This window comes from Schistocerca cancellata, chromosome 5 (assembly GCF_023864275.1).
Source record: "Schistocerca cancellata isolate TAMUIC-IGC-003103 chromosome 5, iqSchCanc2.1, whole genome shotgun sequence".
Lineage (NCBI taxonomy): Eukaryota > Metazoa > Arthropoda > Insecta > Orthoptera > Acrididae > Schistocerca > Schistocerca cancellata.
In genome coordinates this window covers 408,942,685-408,955,812 of record NC_064630.1, presented here as the reverse complement: position 1 = coordinate 408,955,812, position 13,128 = coordinate 408,942,685, and the positions used below count along the sequence as shown (strand labels likewise).

General features: G+C 41.7%; 1 protein-coding gene across 1 annotated transcript in view; it reads right to left on the bottom strand.

Annotated features, from left to right (window-relative positions):
* The window catches only part of LOC126188569 (hexokinase type 2-like), a 184,109-nt gene that overhangs the window by 148,575 nt on the left and 22,406 nt on the right, over window positions 1-13,128 (bottom strand). The window contains exon 2 of the mRNA XM_049930171.1: window positions 12,409-12,571. Coding sequence (XP_049786128.1) covers window positions 12,409-12,571 — 163 coding nt within the window. The remainder of the gene's footprint in view (window positions 1-12,408; window positions 12,572-13,128) is intronic.

Sequence of the window (13,128 nt, the reverse complement as noted above, 5' to 3'; positions counted from 1 at the left end):
TATGTGACATCTCCTGGAAGTGAATAATTTTTTGTCTAGTGTGCTTATTTTTCTATTGACAAACATGTCACAAGACAAGTCACTGCAAAAGTTTTCTGTCACTATTACTTCATTTGTTATTGCCAATTTGTTTCAAAGAGATATTGCCCTTTTTGAATATCTGTAAAATTGCTAAAGAAATTTTCGCTATTAAAATCACGCTAGGACTTAATCACCCCACCTCCCTCAGCTTGTTCAATCCAGATTCCTCTACAATTTTATTTGCCTCATCAGCACTCTTTATCATCCTCTAGAATAAAAATATTGGCCAGGTGCAAGTGGCACTTGAGCAGTGAGGGCTCTGCACAAACTTAATTATGTTTGCAGACAATTCATCCATGCCAGGAATTAAGAATCTTGACCATTTTCTCCTGGTATTGATATTGATACTAGCAAGATATTGGTCCCAGGGTACAAAATTTTGGAGACTGTTTCAATTTCAGTAATATAAATATGATGTAAAGTAATTCTGGAGGCATGTGACCATTATAATAATAATCAGTAGTTCTCCATCTAGGCTCACTGGTTCACTAAGTAAAATTCAAACATCAGGCAAGGAATGACATTATTGCTCATATGATGTGTTTCAAAATTAATCCATTGTAAGATATCCAAGGTGATTACTGAACAGAGATATGGCATTTCAAGTTTTACGTGAAACACATTTTTGTTACATTAGTCTGCAAGTGTTGGTTTCACATACAACTTGAAACGTCATACCTATGTGCAGTAATCGCTCCTGGATTAATTCCAAAACATGTCATATGAGCAATAAAGTCATTTCTTACCTGATGTTTGACTCCGCCACAGTGACTCAGTCAACCTGAATATAGAACTATTGATAGTTTTAATTTCAAGTTTGATGCCAGATAAGAAATGTCCTTTTTTGTGATGTATTTACAAATTTACAGTATTCAGATTATTTCCTTTGGTTGTGCTGTGCAACCTCCCTATTTGCCAAATTTCATGATTCTAGACCAATGGGAAGTCCCTATAGGTTTTGATGAGTGACTTTGCGCGTATCAAAATATATGACTTAAATGGCCATATCTTTTGACTACATTGACATAGAAGCTCTAATTTTTTACCTCACCAAAGGACCATAGACTTTAGTATGTGACATTAATTTCAATGTGATGCATCCACCCAATCCTGAGAAAAAGGGGTAATAACAGACAGACAGACAGACAAACAGTCAGATAACAAATGACAACAAATTTTTTTTCGTACGATATAATTACAAATTTACAGTTTTACAGTTTTTGGTTGTACTGTGAAACTTACTTTTTGCCAAGTTTCATGATTCTAGGCCAATGAGAAGTACCCTAGGGGATTTTCTGAATAAGTTTGCGAGTATTAAAATGTGTGATAAAATGGCCTATCTTCTGATTCCATTGAATTAAAAGCTTCAATGTTTTCCACCACCAAGGGTCCATAGACCTCAGTATGCGACATAAATTTAAACTTATATGTGAGCCTGTTGCTGAGGAATAGGGTTTTAACATAGAATAACATAGCAATCAAGAGTTCCATTTGTGGCGATTGAGGTATAGGTTAGTCTTCAGCAATATGGGACGTGTCAGGTTATACAATGACAGGTTGCTTTCTGTAAACTGACAACTAGTTATGACTATGGTGTTTCCAGAATTGAGTTTGTGAGTAGCTTTCTCCATAGGCAGCCCTATACAGAAATCAAACTGACCAGTTATTAAAATGTAGTACAGAAAAGTTATTCAACATTGTATTATAAGTATTTTCCAGGTTTTAAAAATATGTGAAGAGAAATATGGGTCTATAATCAGAGATTACTTGTTAATTTCCATATTTCTGAATGAAAATTACTACTGTATGTTTCAGACTTTCAGAAAAAACAGATTGACTCATTGACTGACTACAAAGGTACCTCAAGGAGGTGCTATCAGTTTCATATTACATTTCAATATTTTGATTTAGATAGCATCAAAAGACGACTTACTACTTTTAAATGGTCTGACAATTTTTGTAATCCTTTAACAGCAGATTTTTGGCACAAGATACAACTTTTTCCCACTTTTTATCCAGCAAAATTCTCTTTGATAGTGTGATTAATTTGAGAACTTACAATTATATGAAACTGTAATTTTTCCTTCTTAGTTAAACCTCTACTGCTCACTTAAACTTTTACAGATAAACAAGCAGTATATTGGTTTAGTGTTGTAGGATTGCCGGATCCAATGATGTACAATATACCACATCTAATAAGCACTATTTTATTACTCAGAAGCACACATATACAGTTATATACATTATTGATTCTTGGTGCACGCGTGTACTGTTTCACGTGCGGCCACAGACTGGTCACAAAGAGCTTGCCAAACCAAGATATTACATGCGACTTGGTCGATAGTTACCCCATTAGCCCCCCCCCCCCCCCCTTCCCATTCCCCCTAGAGTGTGGAGCACAAAACAAATATTGATATTGGGGCATACATGTAAAGGAAACGCCTATGGGGGAGGGAGACGGTGTTTAAACCGAAACCATACCTTACATTACATTAGTAATTGAAGTCTTCGAGCCAGCGAGGGGGGTGGATAGTCATGCCCAACCAGGAAAATCCTTGTACAGCAGTCAAGGGATCTGGGGAGGGGACGGTGGGTTGTGAGGAGCTGTGGTAGCAGACCTGAATGCCTGTTGCAGTATGTAGGACTTTAACTGTTGATGGGTCAGTACCAACAGGCAAGGGGACAGATTGGAGATGATGAATGTGGATTAAACTGTCACTGGAGGAGCTGGCTTGTTCATAGAAGACACACACATTATCTGGATGCATAACAAAACACACTTTAGAGCTGCAAATAACATCTGCATTGACATTCACTACCACTTCCGTATACGGGTTGACAGAATCTCCACACGAGTCATCATTGGCGACATCACACATTCCGAGGCTGGCCCCTGATATATCACTAAATCCTAACAGGGGAGAGGTGGGGGGCTGCCTAGGGGGAGTCATCACACGCGTCACTCTGTAGGGGAATGTCACATGCACCTGAAGCACTGTCACACGACTGGGAGTGGGTAGCGTCACACATGTGGGAATTGGTGTCACTCACACATGGAGCATCGGTAGATGTCTCGTGTGAGGCGGATGTAGCAGGGGGGGTGGGGCCTGACTGGGTGGGGTATTGGACAGCTCCCCCAGAGACCACGCAGGTTTGAGGTGGCAGACAGATACCGTTTGAAGTGTGCCGTTAATGAGCACTTCGAACGTGTTGGGACACTGTGATATGACTCTGTACGGGCCAAAGTATGAAGGTCTGAGTGTTGGTCGGACAGTGTCATCATGCACCATGATGTGAGTGCATGACGCCAAGTCCTTATGCAGAAATATGGGAGGGAGCGAGTGTGGTCAAGGAGGAGGCATGCGAATGTTAGTGATTAACTCCTAAACATGTCCGACGAATGTCAAGTCGTAGATTTGACCTGGAGGAAATGAAGACTCAACTAGCTCTGCTGGGAGTGTGAGGGGTTCTCCGTACGGTACTTCTGCCAGGGACATGCCGAGGTCCTCTTTGTACATGGCCCGAACGCCTAACATTATCCATGGTAAGGTGTCGGCCCACTCACCTCCGTGGCACATCAGGGAAGCTTTAAGCATTTGGTGCCAGCAATCGACAAGTCCATGGCTCTGAGGGTGATATGCTGTAGTCCTAAATCGTTTCACCCCACACGGTTCATAAAGCTGTCAGTAGAGGGCAGACTCAAACTGGCGGCCCTGGTCAGTGGTGATAGAAACTGGATAGCGAAATCCACATTAATAAAAGGGCTCAGGCCACTGCGTCAGCTGTGATAGTAGTGAGAGGAATTACCTCTACCCAGCGAGTAAACCTGTCAATGGCAGACAGTATGTAATGGAAGGGGATCGAGGGGGCCAAGGGCCCGATGTTATCAATATGTATGTGCTGGAATCTTCTTTTTGCCACATCGAACGTACCCATGGGGGGCTGTGCATGACATCCTGCTTCTGCATGCTGACAAGCCACACATGCTCGTGCCCAACTGCGACATTGTTTTATCACCCCGGGACAAACAAAACGTTCAGATACCAGATGTGCAGTGGCCCATATGCCAGCATGTGCCATGTTATGGATACTATTAAAAATGTCCCGGCGGAGAGGTGCAGGAATCTTCGGACGTATGCATCCTGTTGAAATGTCGCACCAGATGGGTGACAAAAACCCGGGAAGTGTTCATGACTGTAATTTGAGTCCTGTTTTAACATTGGAGTGCAATGCGCTGAATTAGTATCCTCTGTTTGCAATTTAGGGAGTTCACTGAGGTCCAGTTGTGAAGATAAAACTGACACACGAGACAGAAAATCGGCGACTATGTTGTCTGCCCCTCTGATGTAATGTTTATGTTGTTCATAAACTGACATATGAGGTCCATATGCTGAAAACATCTTGGGGATGTGTCCTTGCCTGGGTTATGGAAAGCGTATACCAGTGGCTTGGGGCCGGTAAATATCATGGACATTTACATTGGGAAGCATACAGTTTGTGGGAGAAAAATCTGAGCAGCTGTACAACAGAACCCACGGATTGCTGAAATACCGCCCCCAGTGCTGTATCACTTGCGTCTGTAGTAAGCAAGATGGATGCATAAGGAATGGGGTGAGCGAGTGTAACGGCCATCTGTAAGGCTGACTTTAGGTTATCAAATGCGCAACACATATCTGGAGTTCACGTGACTGCCCGAGACCCTGAAGTGTTTTTCCTGTGAGAGCATCTGTCACTGGAGCTTGTATGTCAACAGCATGGGGGATGTGCTTGCAGTAGTAATTTACCGTTCCAAGGCAGCGGCGGAGGCTCTGAAAATCTTTGGGCAAAGGCACCGAACTAATGGCCTCGGCACATTCGGGTAGGGGGTGGATGCCGTCGGCAGAAACCTCATGGCCCAGGAAAGTGGCAATAGTGTGGCAGAGTTGTGACTTAGCATTGTTCGCTGTGACACCGTTTGATGCATATGCGAAGTCCAGTTTTCCAACCAATGAGTCAATGAAACCGTTGCCACATCTGTGCAGCATTTTTAAGGCCAAATGGCAGAAACAAATACTCAAAGAACCTGAACAGGGTGATGATAGCAGTTTTTTCAGCGTCCTCCGGTGCCATTTGCAGTTAGTGGTATGCCTTGTGACAGTCGATTACATTTAAAATTTGTGCCCCATGCAGCTGGGAACCAAAGTCTTGAATATTTGGGGCAGGATACTTATCTAGAATTGTTCTGGTGTTAAGTGCCCGATAGTCACCTCAGGGGCGGAGAGTGTCATCTTTCCTGGGCACCAAATGAATGGCTGACGACCAACTACTAGAAGAAGGGCGAATAGTCTTACTGCCTAAAAGTTCCTGAATAATAGCTTTGGCATATTTAAGTTTCCCCAGGTTTAAATGCCTAGCCTTTGCGTGTACTGGTGGGCCTTCTGTGGTATTGATTCTATGGACAGTACAGTTGCTCATCACGAACACTGATGGGGATGATGGACCCACACCCGATGCAGTATGACTAACCTGTAATGCACATGCTTGTGTATCCCAGGCCAGTGGGTCGGCAGCAGTGGTGGTGATCCAATGGTAGTCCTTGTCGTGGAGCTCAGTGGGGTATTCAGTAGTGTCGTGGGCACAGCTTCTGTCTGGCAGTAGAAATGTCACGTGGCATCGGCGGCGGGTGCGAGGAAGCGGTGCGGGGATTGGGGGCCGTGACCGTGTGTGACAGCTGGGCGACCTGCTTATGAGCATCCATTAGCTTGGCTTGCATGGTGATGATGCGTAAGCGGAGGGCTTCATTGCTGTCCCAAAGTTTGTCGTTGTGTCATCTAAGAGAGAGAGCAACACTGGTTTCGGCTAGCTCACACAACAGATTGGTGCTCTTGGGTGAGAGGGAAGAGATATCTGAACCGGTGGTACAGCCTTTCAAGTTTCGTTATAGGTTAGGTGAAAGTGCATGGGCTAAGAGAAAATCTAACCCAAGCACTGGTTCATCCACATCCGCGATAATGAAAGTCCGCTATAATGGGGTACTAATGTCCTGCAGTTTAAGGCTTAAATTAGTTATTCCATGGGATTGGATCAGTGAATTATTGGCCGCTCAAAGCGGGGGGCTAGGCTGATGCTCAAATTTAATACCTGCAGACTAACCTCGTCCCCCCCCCCCCCCCCTTGTGTCAACTAGAAATGAAAGGGAAGACACTGCATCTTTCACGTACAAGTGTCCTGGTGTGTGAGGTGAGGAAGTATTAAGTGATAGGCATCTGTGCAGTGCAATGCCCGTAGTGCCTGAATTGGGTCACATTATTAGTTTGGGAACGCACAATAAGTATGACATTTCTTAGCCGCGTCGCCAAAGCGGGAATGGAAATAACACCAAGTGGGACGGCGCGCGGGGTCATCCATCACGCTGCCTGAGTTAAAAGTGGCGGGCAAGTCATACGCAGTCTGTACTGCACGATGGAAACTGTCGTGCAGGTGTGCCAACCACTAAGGCCTGAGGGCCCCCTGGGAAGGGGGGAGAGGGGGGGGGGTGTTTGCGGGTGGGGACTGCGATCTACAGTTTAGAGTCTAGTGGGGCTGAAGTTACACAGAGAAGGTGAATTTGAACCCACGGAGGAAGTTTGAGCAACCAGATGGTCCAACGTGTAACGTCTGGCATGTGGTGTGTGTCAATCATGGCGTGGAGATGATGACACAGCTGCGACGGGGATCTGGAACCCAGCGACTTGTGACTAATGAGGCAGAAAACTTCCTCTGTTGGTGTAGATAGTTGCTCGAGGATGGTGCGTTGGGCGAATGCATATTTATCCGTAGTGTGGGGTGAAGCCACAATATCGCAGATCAGGTCCAGTTCATCATGGAGATGACATAGTAAGCAAAGGAACTTCGAATTGCCATCAACGACACGCTGTAGCTGCAGGATGTGGTCAACCAAGGCAAACCATGTCGTTGCGAAGGGGTGGTAGCTTAGGCCAACGGATGGGGAAGTCTAGACGTAACTGTTTGTCAGAAACTGTCACCCCCTGTCCGTAGCTCTGCAGCATAATTGGCTCAGGTGCAGTAGGTGCGGCTGGCTCAGGTCAAGAAATCTACAAGTCGGGCATTCGATGGAGTAATGCCAACAGGCGTAAAATGGACCGGCACAGTAGAGTCGACTGTAGTTGACCGATGTGCAGAAAATTACAGAGTACAGTTTCCAGGCCCCTCCCCTACAGGTGCATTGCAATTGTTTAAATCACCTAATGTTTGTGGAACACACGTGGCAGATGCAGCAGGGAACGGCATGTGCCATCAGAAACACTCGTAAAGTGGACGTTGGTAGTGGGAGGGGGGGGGGGGGGGGGTGAGGGGAGCTGGTGCAAAATCCAGAGTTCTGAGATAAACATGAAATTTACTGGAATGAGATTTTCACTCTGCAGCGGAGTGTGCGCTGATATGAAACTTCCTGGCAGATTAAAACTGTGTGCCCGACCGAGACTCGAAGTCAGGACCTTTGCCTTTCGCGGGCAAGTGCTCTACCACCTGAGCTACCGAAGCACGACTCACGCCCGGTACTCACAGCTTTTCTTCTGCCAGTATCTCGTCTCCTACCTTTCAAAGTTTACAGAAGCTCTCCTGCGAATCTTTCAGAACTAGCACTCCTGAAAGAAAGGATATAGCACAGACATGGCTTAGCCAAAGCCTGGGGGATGTTTCCAGAATGAGATTTTCACTCTGCAGCGGAGTGTGCGCTGATATGAAACTTCCTGGCAGATTAAAACTGTGTGCCCGACCGAGACTCGAACTCGGGACCTTTGCCTTTCGCGGGCTAGTGCCCTACCATCTGAGCTACCGAAGCACGACTCATGCCCGGTACTCACAGCTTCATATCAGCGCACACTCCGCTGCAGAGTGAAAATCTCATTCTCATTTCATTCACATGAAGTTATAAGATTAAAAAACAGAATGTTGCCTTCATTACATGAGTACAAGCACACACACTTGGCTCAACTATATGGTTAACCAGTACATAACTGCTGCTGAGTCTGAAACAACATGAAAAACTACAAATTATAAAGAAAAATTGTTTTTGCTCAACAATTAAAATAGAAATAAAAGAAATATGAGAAGTTCCTTGTTAGAATATTGTGGCCAAAATATCTTCTTGAATGCTCCTCTCAATGAAGACACCTTGATCACTGTCTGAGCCAGACATTTGTTGTGCAATGTACACAGGAAATTAACAATTGGAAACATTTGATAACGTCCATGAATTATTACACCTTGTTGACAAACAGAAGAAGACACCACAAAGGCAGAAGAGAAAAAAGGTAATGGAGAGAAAATAGCATTTTGTTGACAAACAGAAGAAGACACCACAAAGGCAGAAGAGAAAAAAGGTAATGGAGAGAAAATAGCAATTGTAGAAGAGAACGAAGAAAAAACTGAAGAGGACAAAATAATGTAAGAAAAGAAGTGCAAAAGGAAAAGTGGAAAATTTCAAAGCTGCATCATGGAAGAAAGGACTGTCTTAATTACAAATAAGTTTCAAGAATTTGTACATGTTTTGGTTTAACTTTTCTTAGATCCATTTATAAACTGGTCAAGATAACTCACTGTGATAATGTTAATGAACTGTGCACTATAATCAGTAACAGAATTGAAGAACATCACTTCTGTGCCACTGGTTTTTTTTTGTGTGGTGTTTGTATAGTAAGACATATGTAAGTGTCTGATCAGCAGCACAAGGTCGACAGTATAAAGTCAGTTCGTAGTAAAAATATTTCTGTTATTGAGTCAGATACATGATGTCCAGTATTTAACAATCATTTTCTGGGCATTGCTGGTGAATTAAATAAAAACTTAGTTTCTACAGGGAATTATATAACTCTGTTGGAAAATACCTTTCTAAAACTGATGTCTGAAATACTCCTCTATGATATTGATATGGCAGAGACTTAGTCAATAATTAAATCACTCAAGACTAAGGACTCTCATGTATACGAAGGAGTGCCTAGCAGTATATTAAAGAATTGTGCTGCACATGCTAGCCCTGTACTTAGCCATATTTCCTTTAAGAATGGGCAGTTTCATGAACAATTAAAGTTCTCATTAGTAAAACCACTTTATAGAAAGGGAGAATGGGATAATGTAGACAATTTTAGATCTATTTCTATGCCACTAGTGTTTGCTAAAGTTATTGAAAATGCTGTGTATGTAAGGATAATTGAGCATCTTATTTCACATAGTTTTCTATCAAATGTACAGTTTGGTTTTAGAAGCGATTTAACAACTGTGTGTGTGTGTGTGTGTGTGTGTGTTTTTGACTATTGGTTTTCACATGGTAGTTTTCACCAGTCTTCAGTCATCTATCATTTCAGTTCTTTCAGTGTCTTTGTGATGCTCCCTCATGAGTTGAACAGACCTGTGACCATTTGGGCTGTCCTTCTTTGTGTCTGTTCAATATCACCTGTTAGGCGTATTTGGTATTAGTCCCATGTGCTTGACTAATATTCTAGGATGGGTCAGACAAGTATTCTCTATGCAGTCTCCTTTGTAGACTGCTTGCACTTCCCTCTTCTGCCACCTGCTTTGACTGTAGCCATGTGCTCATACCATTTCATAGCCCCACAAATTGTTACAGCCAGACTGAGTTTACACCCAGATCAATTTCAAATTTGATTAGTATATATGTATTTACTCCTTGAAACTAAATAGCATATCATATTCTAGAGTACCATTCATTTAAAATTGTTTTCTCTTCTCTGTGTTTTCATATATATACTATTTACACATGTTTCTTCAGAAATCTCCTATTGTGTGCCCCTCATTATTGATCCTGAATGATTATTATTTGTAAAAGAAACATAATTAGAGATTAATTGATATGCATTGTGTATTTCAATCCTTTCATTGTTCCTAATAATATTGATGCTTTTTATGTACTGTTTAGTTGTTGGTGACACAGAGAGATATATGACCTTGAAATTCAAGATTTACCTGTAGGGATTTTTGTCATTGTAAATTTAGAATTTCATAATGCATACATTTATTAATATTGTGATTTTTCACATTACTCGTCTTTAATCTGTTTAAATCTATAATTTATTTGCAGGATTTTGTGTTTGTACCTGGCAGTTAGCAGCAGTTTCATTTTCTTCCTTTTTAAAATTTGATACTGGTATTTTGTGAGCAAAGGAAAATGTTCAACCATGCTTAAAGTGAGGACACATTTATTCCTTAAGGAATACATCAGTTGATCATGCATCTACCATCTACATCTACATACATACTCCGCAATCCACCATACGGTGTGTGGCAGAGGGTACCTCGTACCACAACTCGCATCTTCTCTCCCTGTTCCACTCCCAAACAGAACGAGGGAAAAATGACTGCCTATATGCCTCTGTACGAGCCCTAATCTCTCTTATCTTACCTTTGTGTTCTTTCCGCAAAATATAAGTTGGCGGGAGTAAAATTGTACTGCAGTCAGCCTCAAATGCTGGTTCTCTAAATTTTCTCAGTAGCAATTCACGAAAAGAACGCCTCCTTTCCTCCAGAGACTCCCACCCGACTTCCTGAAGCATTTCTGTAACACTCATATGATGATCAAACCTACCAGTAACAAATCTAGCAGCCTGCCTCTGAATTGCTTCTATGTCCTCCCTCAATCCGACCTGATAGGGATCCCAAACGCTCGAGCAGTACTCAAGAATAGGTCGTATTAGTGTTTTATAAGCGGTCTCCTTTACAGATGAACCACATCTTCCCAAAATTCTACCAAAGAACCGAAGACGACTATCCGCCTTCCCCACAACTGCCATTACGTACCTTGTCCCACTTCATATCACTCTGCAATGTTACACCCAAATATTTAATCGACGTGACTGTGTCAAGCGCTACACTTCTAATGGAGTATTCAAACATCACGGGATTCTTTTTCCTATTCATCTGCATTAATTTACATTTATCTATATTTAGAGTTAGCTGCCATTCTTTACACCAATCACAAATCCTGTCCAAGTCATCTTGTACCCTCCTACAGTTACTCAACGATGACACCTTCCCATACACCACAGCATCATCAGCAAACAGCCGCACATTGCTATCCACCCTATCCAAAAGATCATTTATGTAGATAGAAAACAACAGCGGACCTACCACACTTCCCTGGGGCACTCCAGATGATAACCTCACCTCTCATGAACACTCACCATCGAGGACAACGTACTGGGTTCTATTACTTAAGAAGTCTTCGAGCTACCTACATATTTGAGAACCAATCCCATATGCTCGTACCTTAGTTAGGAATCTGCAGTGGGACACCGAGTCAAATGCTTTCCTGAAGTCAAGGAATATGGCATCCGTCTGATACCCTTCATCCATGGTTCGCAAAATATCATGTGAGAAAAGGGCGAGTTGCGTTTTGCAGGAGCAATGCTTTCTAAAGCCGTGATGATCCATAAATACTGATAGATTCTATTTTGTGTAAAAGTAAATGTATTTATAGATTTTGTAATTTTACTTCTTTTCCATTTTCTGTGAGACCATGCAATGCAATATGATATCCATATTAGGTTTTTTGTGCCACATTTTCTTTCTTTTGACTTTTGCACATTCTTTTAGCCTATTTTACACTGAAACTTTAGGAGTCCTTAAGTTTCCAATGTGAAATATTTTTGTGCACTGGAGAACTGTTAGGTTTCAGTATTCCTACATGCCAAGTTTGTGGAAGTTTTAATCTCACTTTTTTTTTAATTTTTTATCTTTTTGTATGTTTTTTTTTTTTTATCTCTGGTGAGTGGCATGTCATTTCTGGCAGACCTTTGACTAACAATAATAAAGTGTAGGTCAACTGTACTGCGCTTGGCCAGCAAAGGAGTTGTGTCATCTCACAGCAGGACTGTACAAATCTTTGCACAGAAGTGATAGGGGTCAATGTGGAATGGAATGACAATGATCACCAGTATGCCAGATGAAGTTTATAAATATGTTCTAACATGCTATGGTCTTTACCATGAATAAATGGCAGGGTGCACTATTAATTAACATTGACTTTGAATTAAAGAAAACAGCTCATGTCCAATTCCAAAACAGAAGAATGATAATAATGAACGGTAAATTGTCATGTTCATTAGATGGAAAAGAGAAGAACTAAAATAGTGCTACTCAACTTGTAATTGAGGTGGGCAGTGTTAAGTGCCTGACTATCAGTATTTGTTAATGGAAGAGGCTCTGCAAATTTTTAACCATTTCCAGATCCATACTGTGATATTTATATACAACAGTAAACATTAGCTACCTGATGTTTCTGAAAACTTGAATATGCCTTGTGACATCAGAAATTTTATTTATATAACATACCTTTCCCATTTGGAAGATCCTGCACATATGTTATAAAACATTTTACAATTGAATTTGGATGTGTATCCTTCCCCAGACCAAGCTTTATGTCCTCCAAAAAAGAAGACATAAGTTGGTTAACTTGAACATCAGTGAGATGGAATTCCTTGCATAACTGCCTTACCTGTCAAAATAAACACTTATATTACAAATGATTAAAATGTTATTTACAATTAATGTACAATCCATTAACGGTCTGTAATTATGATTGGAATACTTTATATATTTGTTCTTGTAGTATTTTTCACAATTATGTGCAACATTTCGCTAAAAAAATCATACATCCAGGCAGAATAAAACCTTCTCTCAGATTGGTTTTTAGTATGAGCTGCGGAGAGCAGTGAAAATGAGCTTACACCCTATACTTACAGTGCACTGGGATAAGGAATGGTACAAAGGGAGCAAGCTGCACCCACATCATGTATTACAATAACTGCGCTTCTCTCAGGCATCTAAGAAAGCAGGCAACAACTTGGATAGTGAGCTTTCATTTACAAGAATAAGCTTTTTGCAGTGTCCATGACTGACCAGGTAATTTGTATGTACCAATCACCGAGTGGTTATGTGGATATTTTTTTCTCAAAACTAAATCTGACACTAGCTAAGGTATCTTGCTCAAAAACAAATAATAATCTGTGAGGATCTCAATATCAATACAATGAAGTCAGATATGTCAGCCAT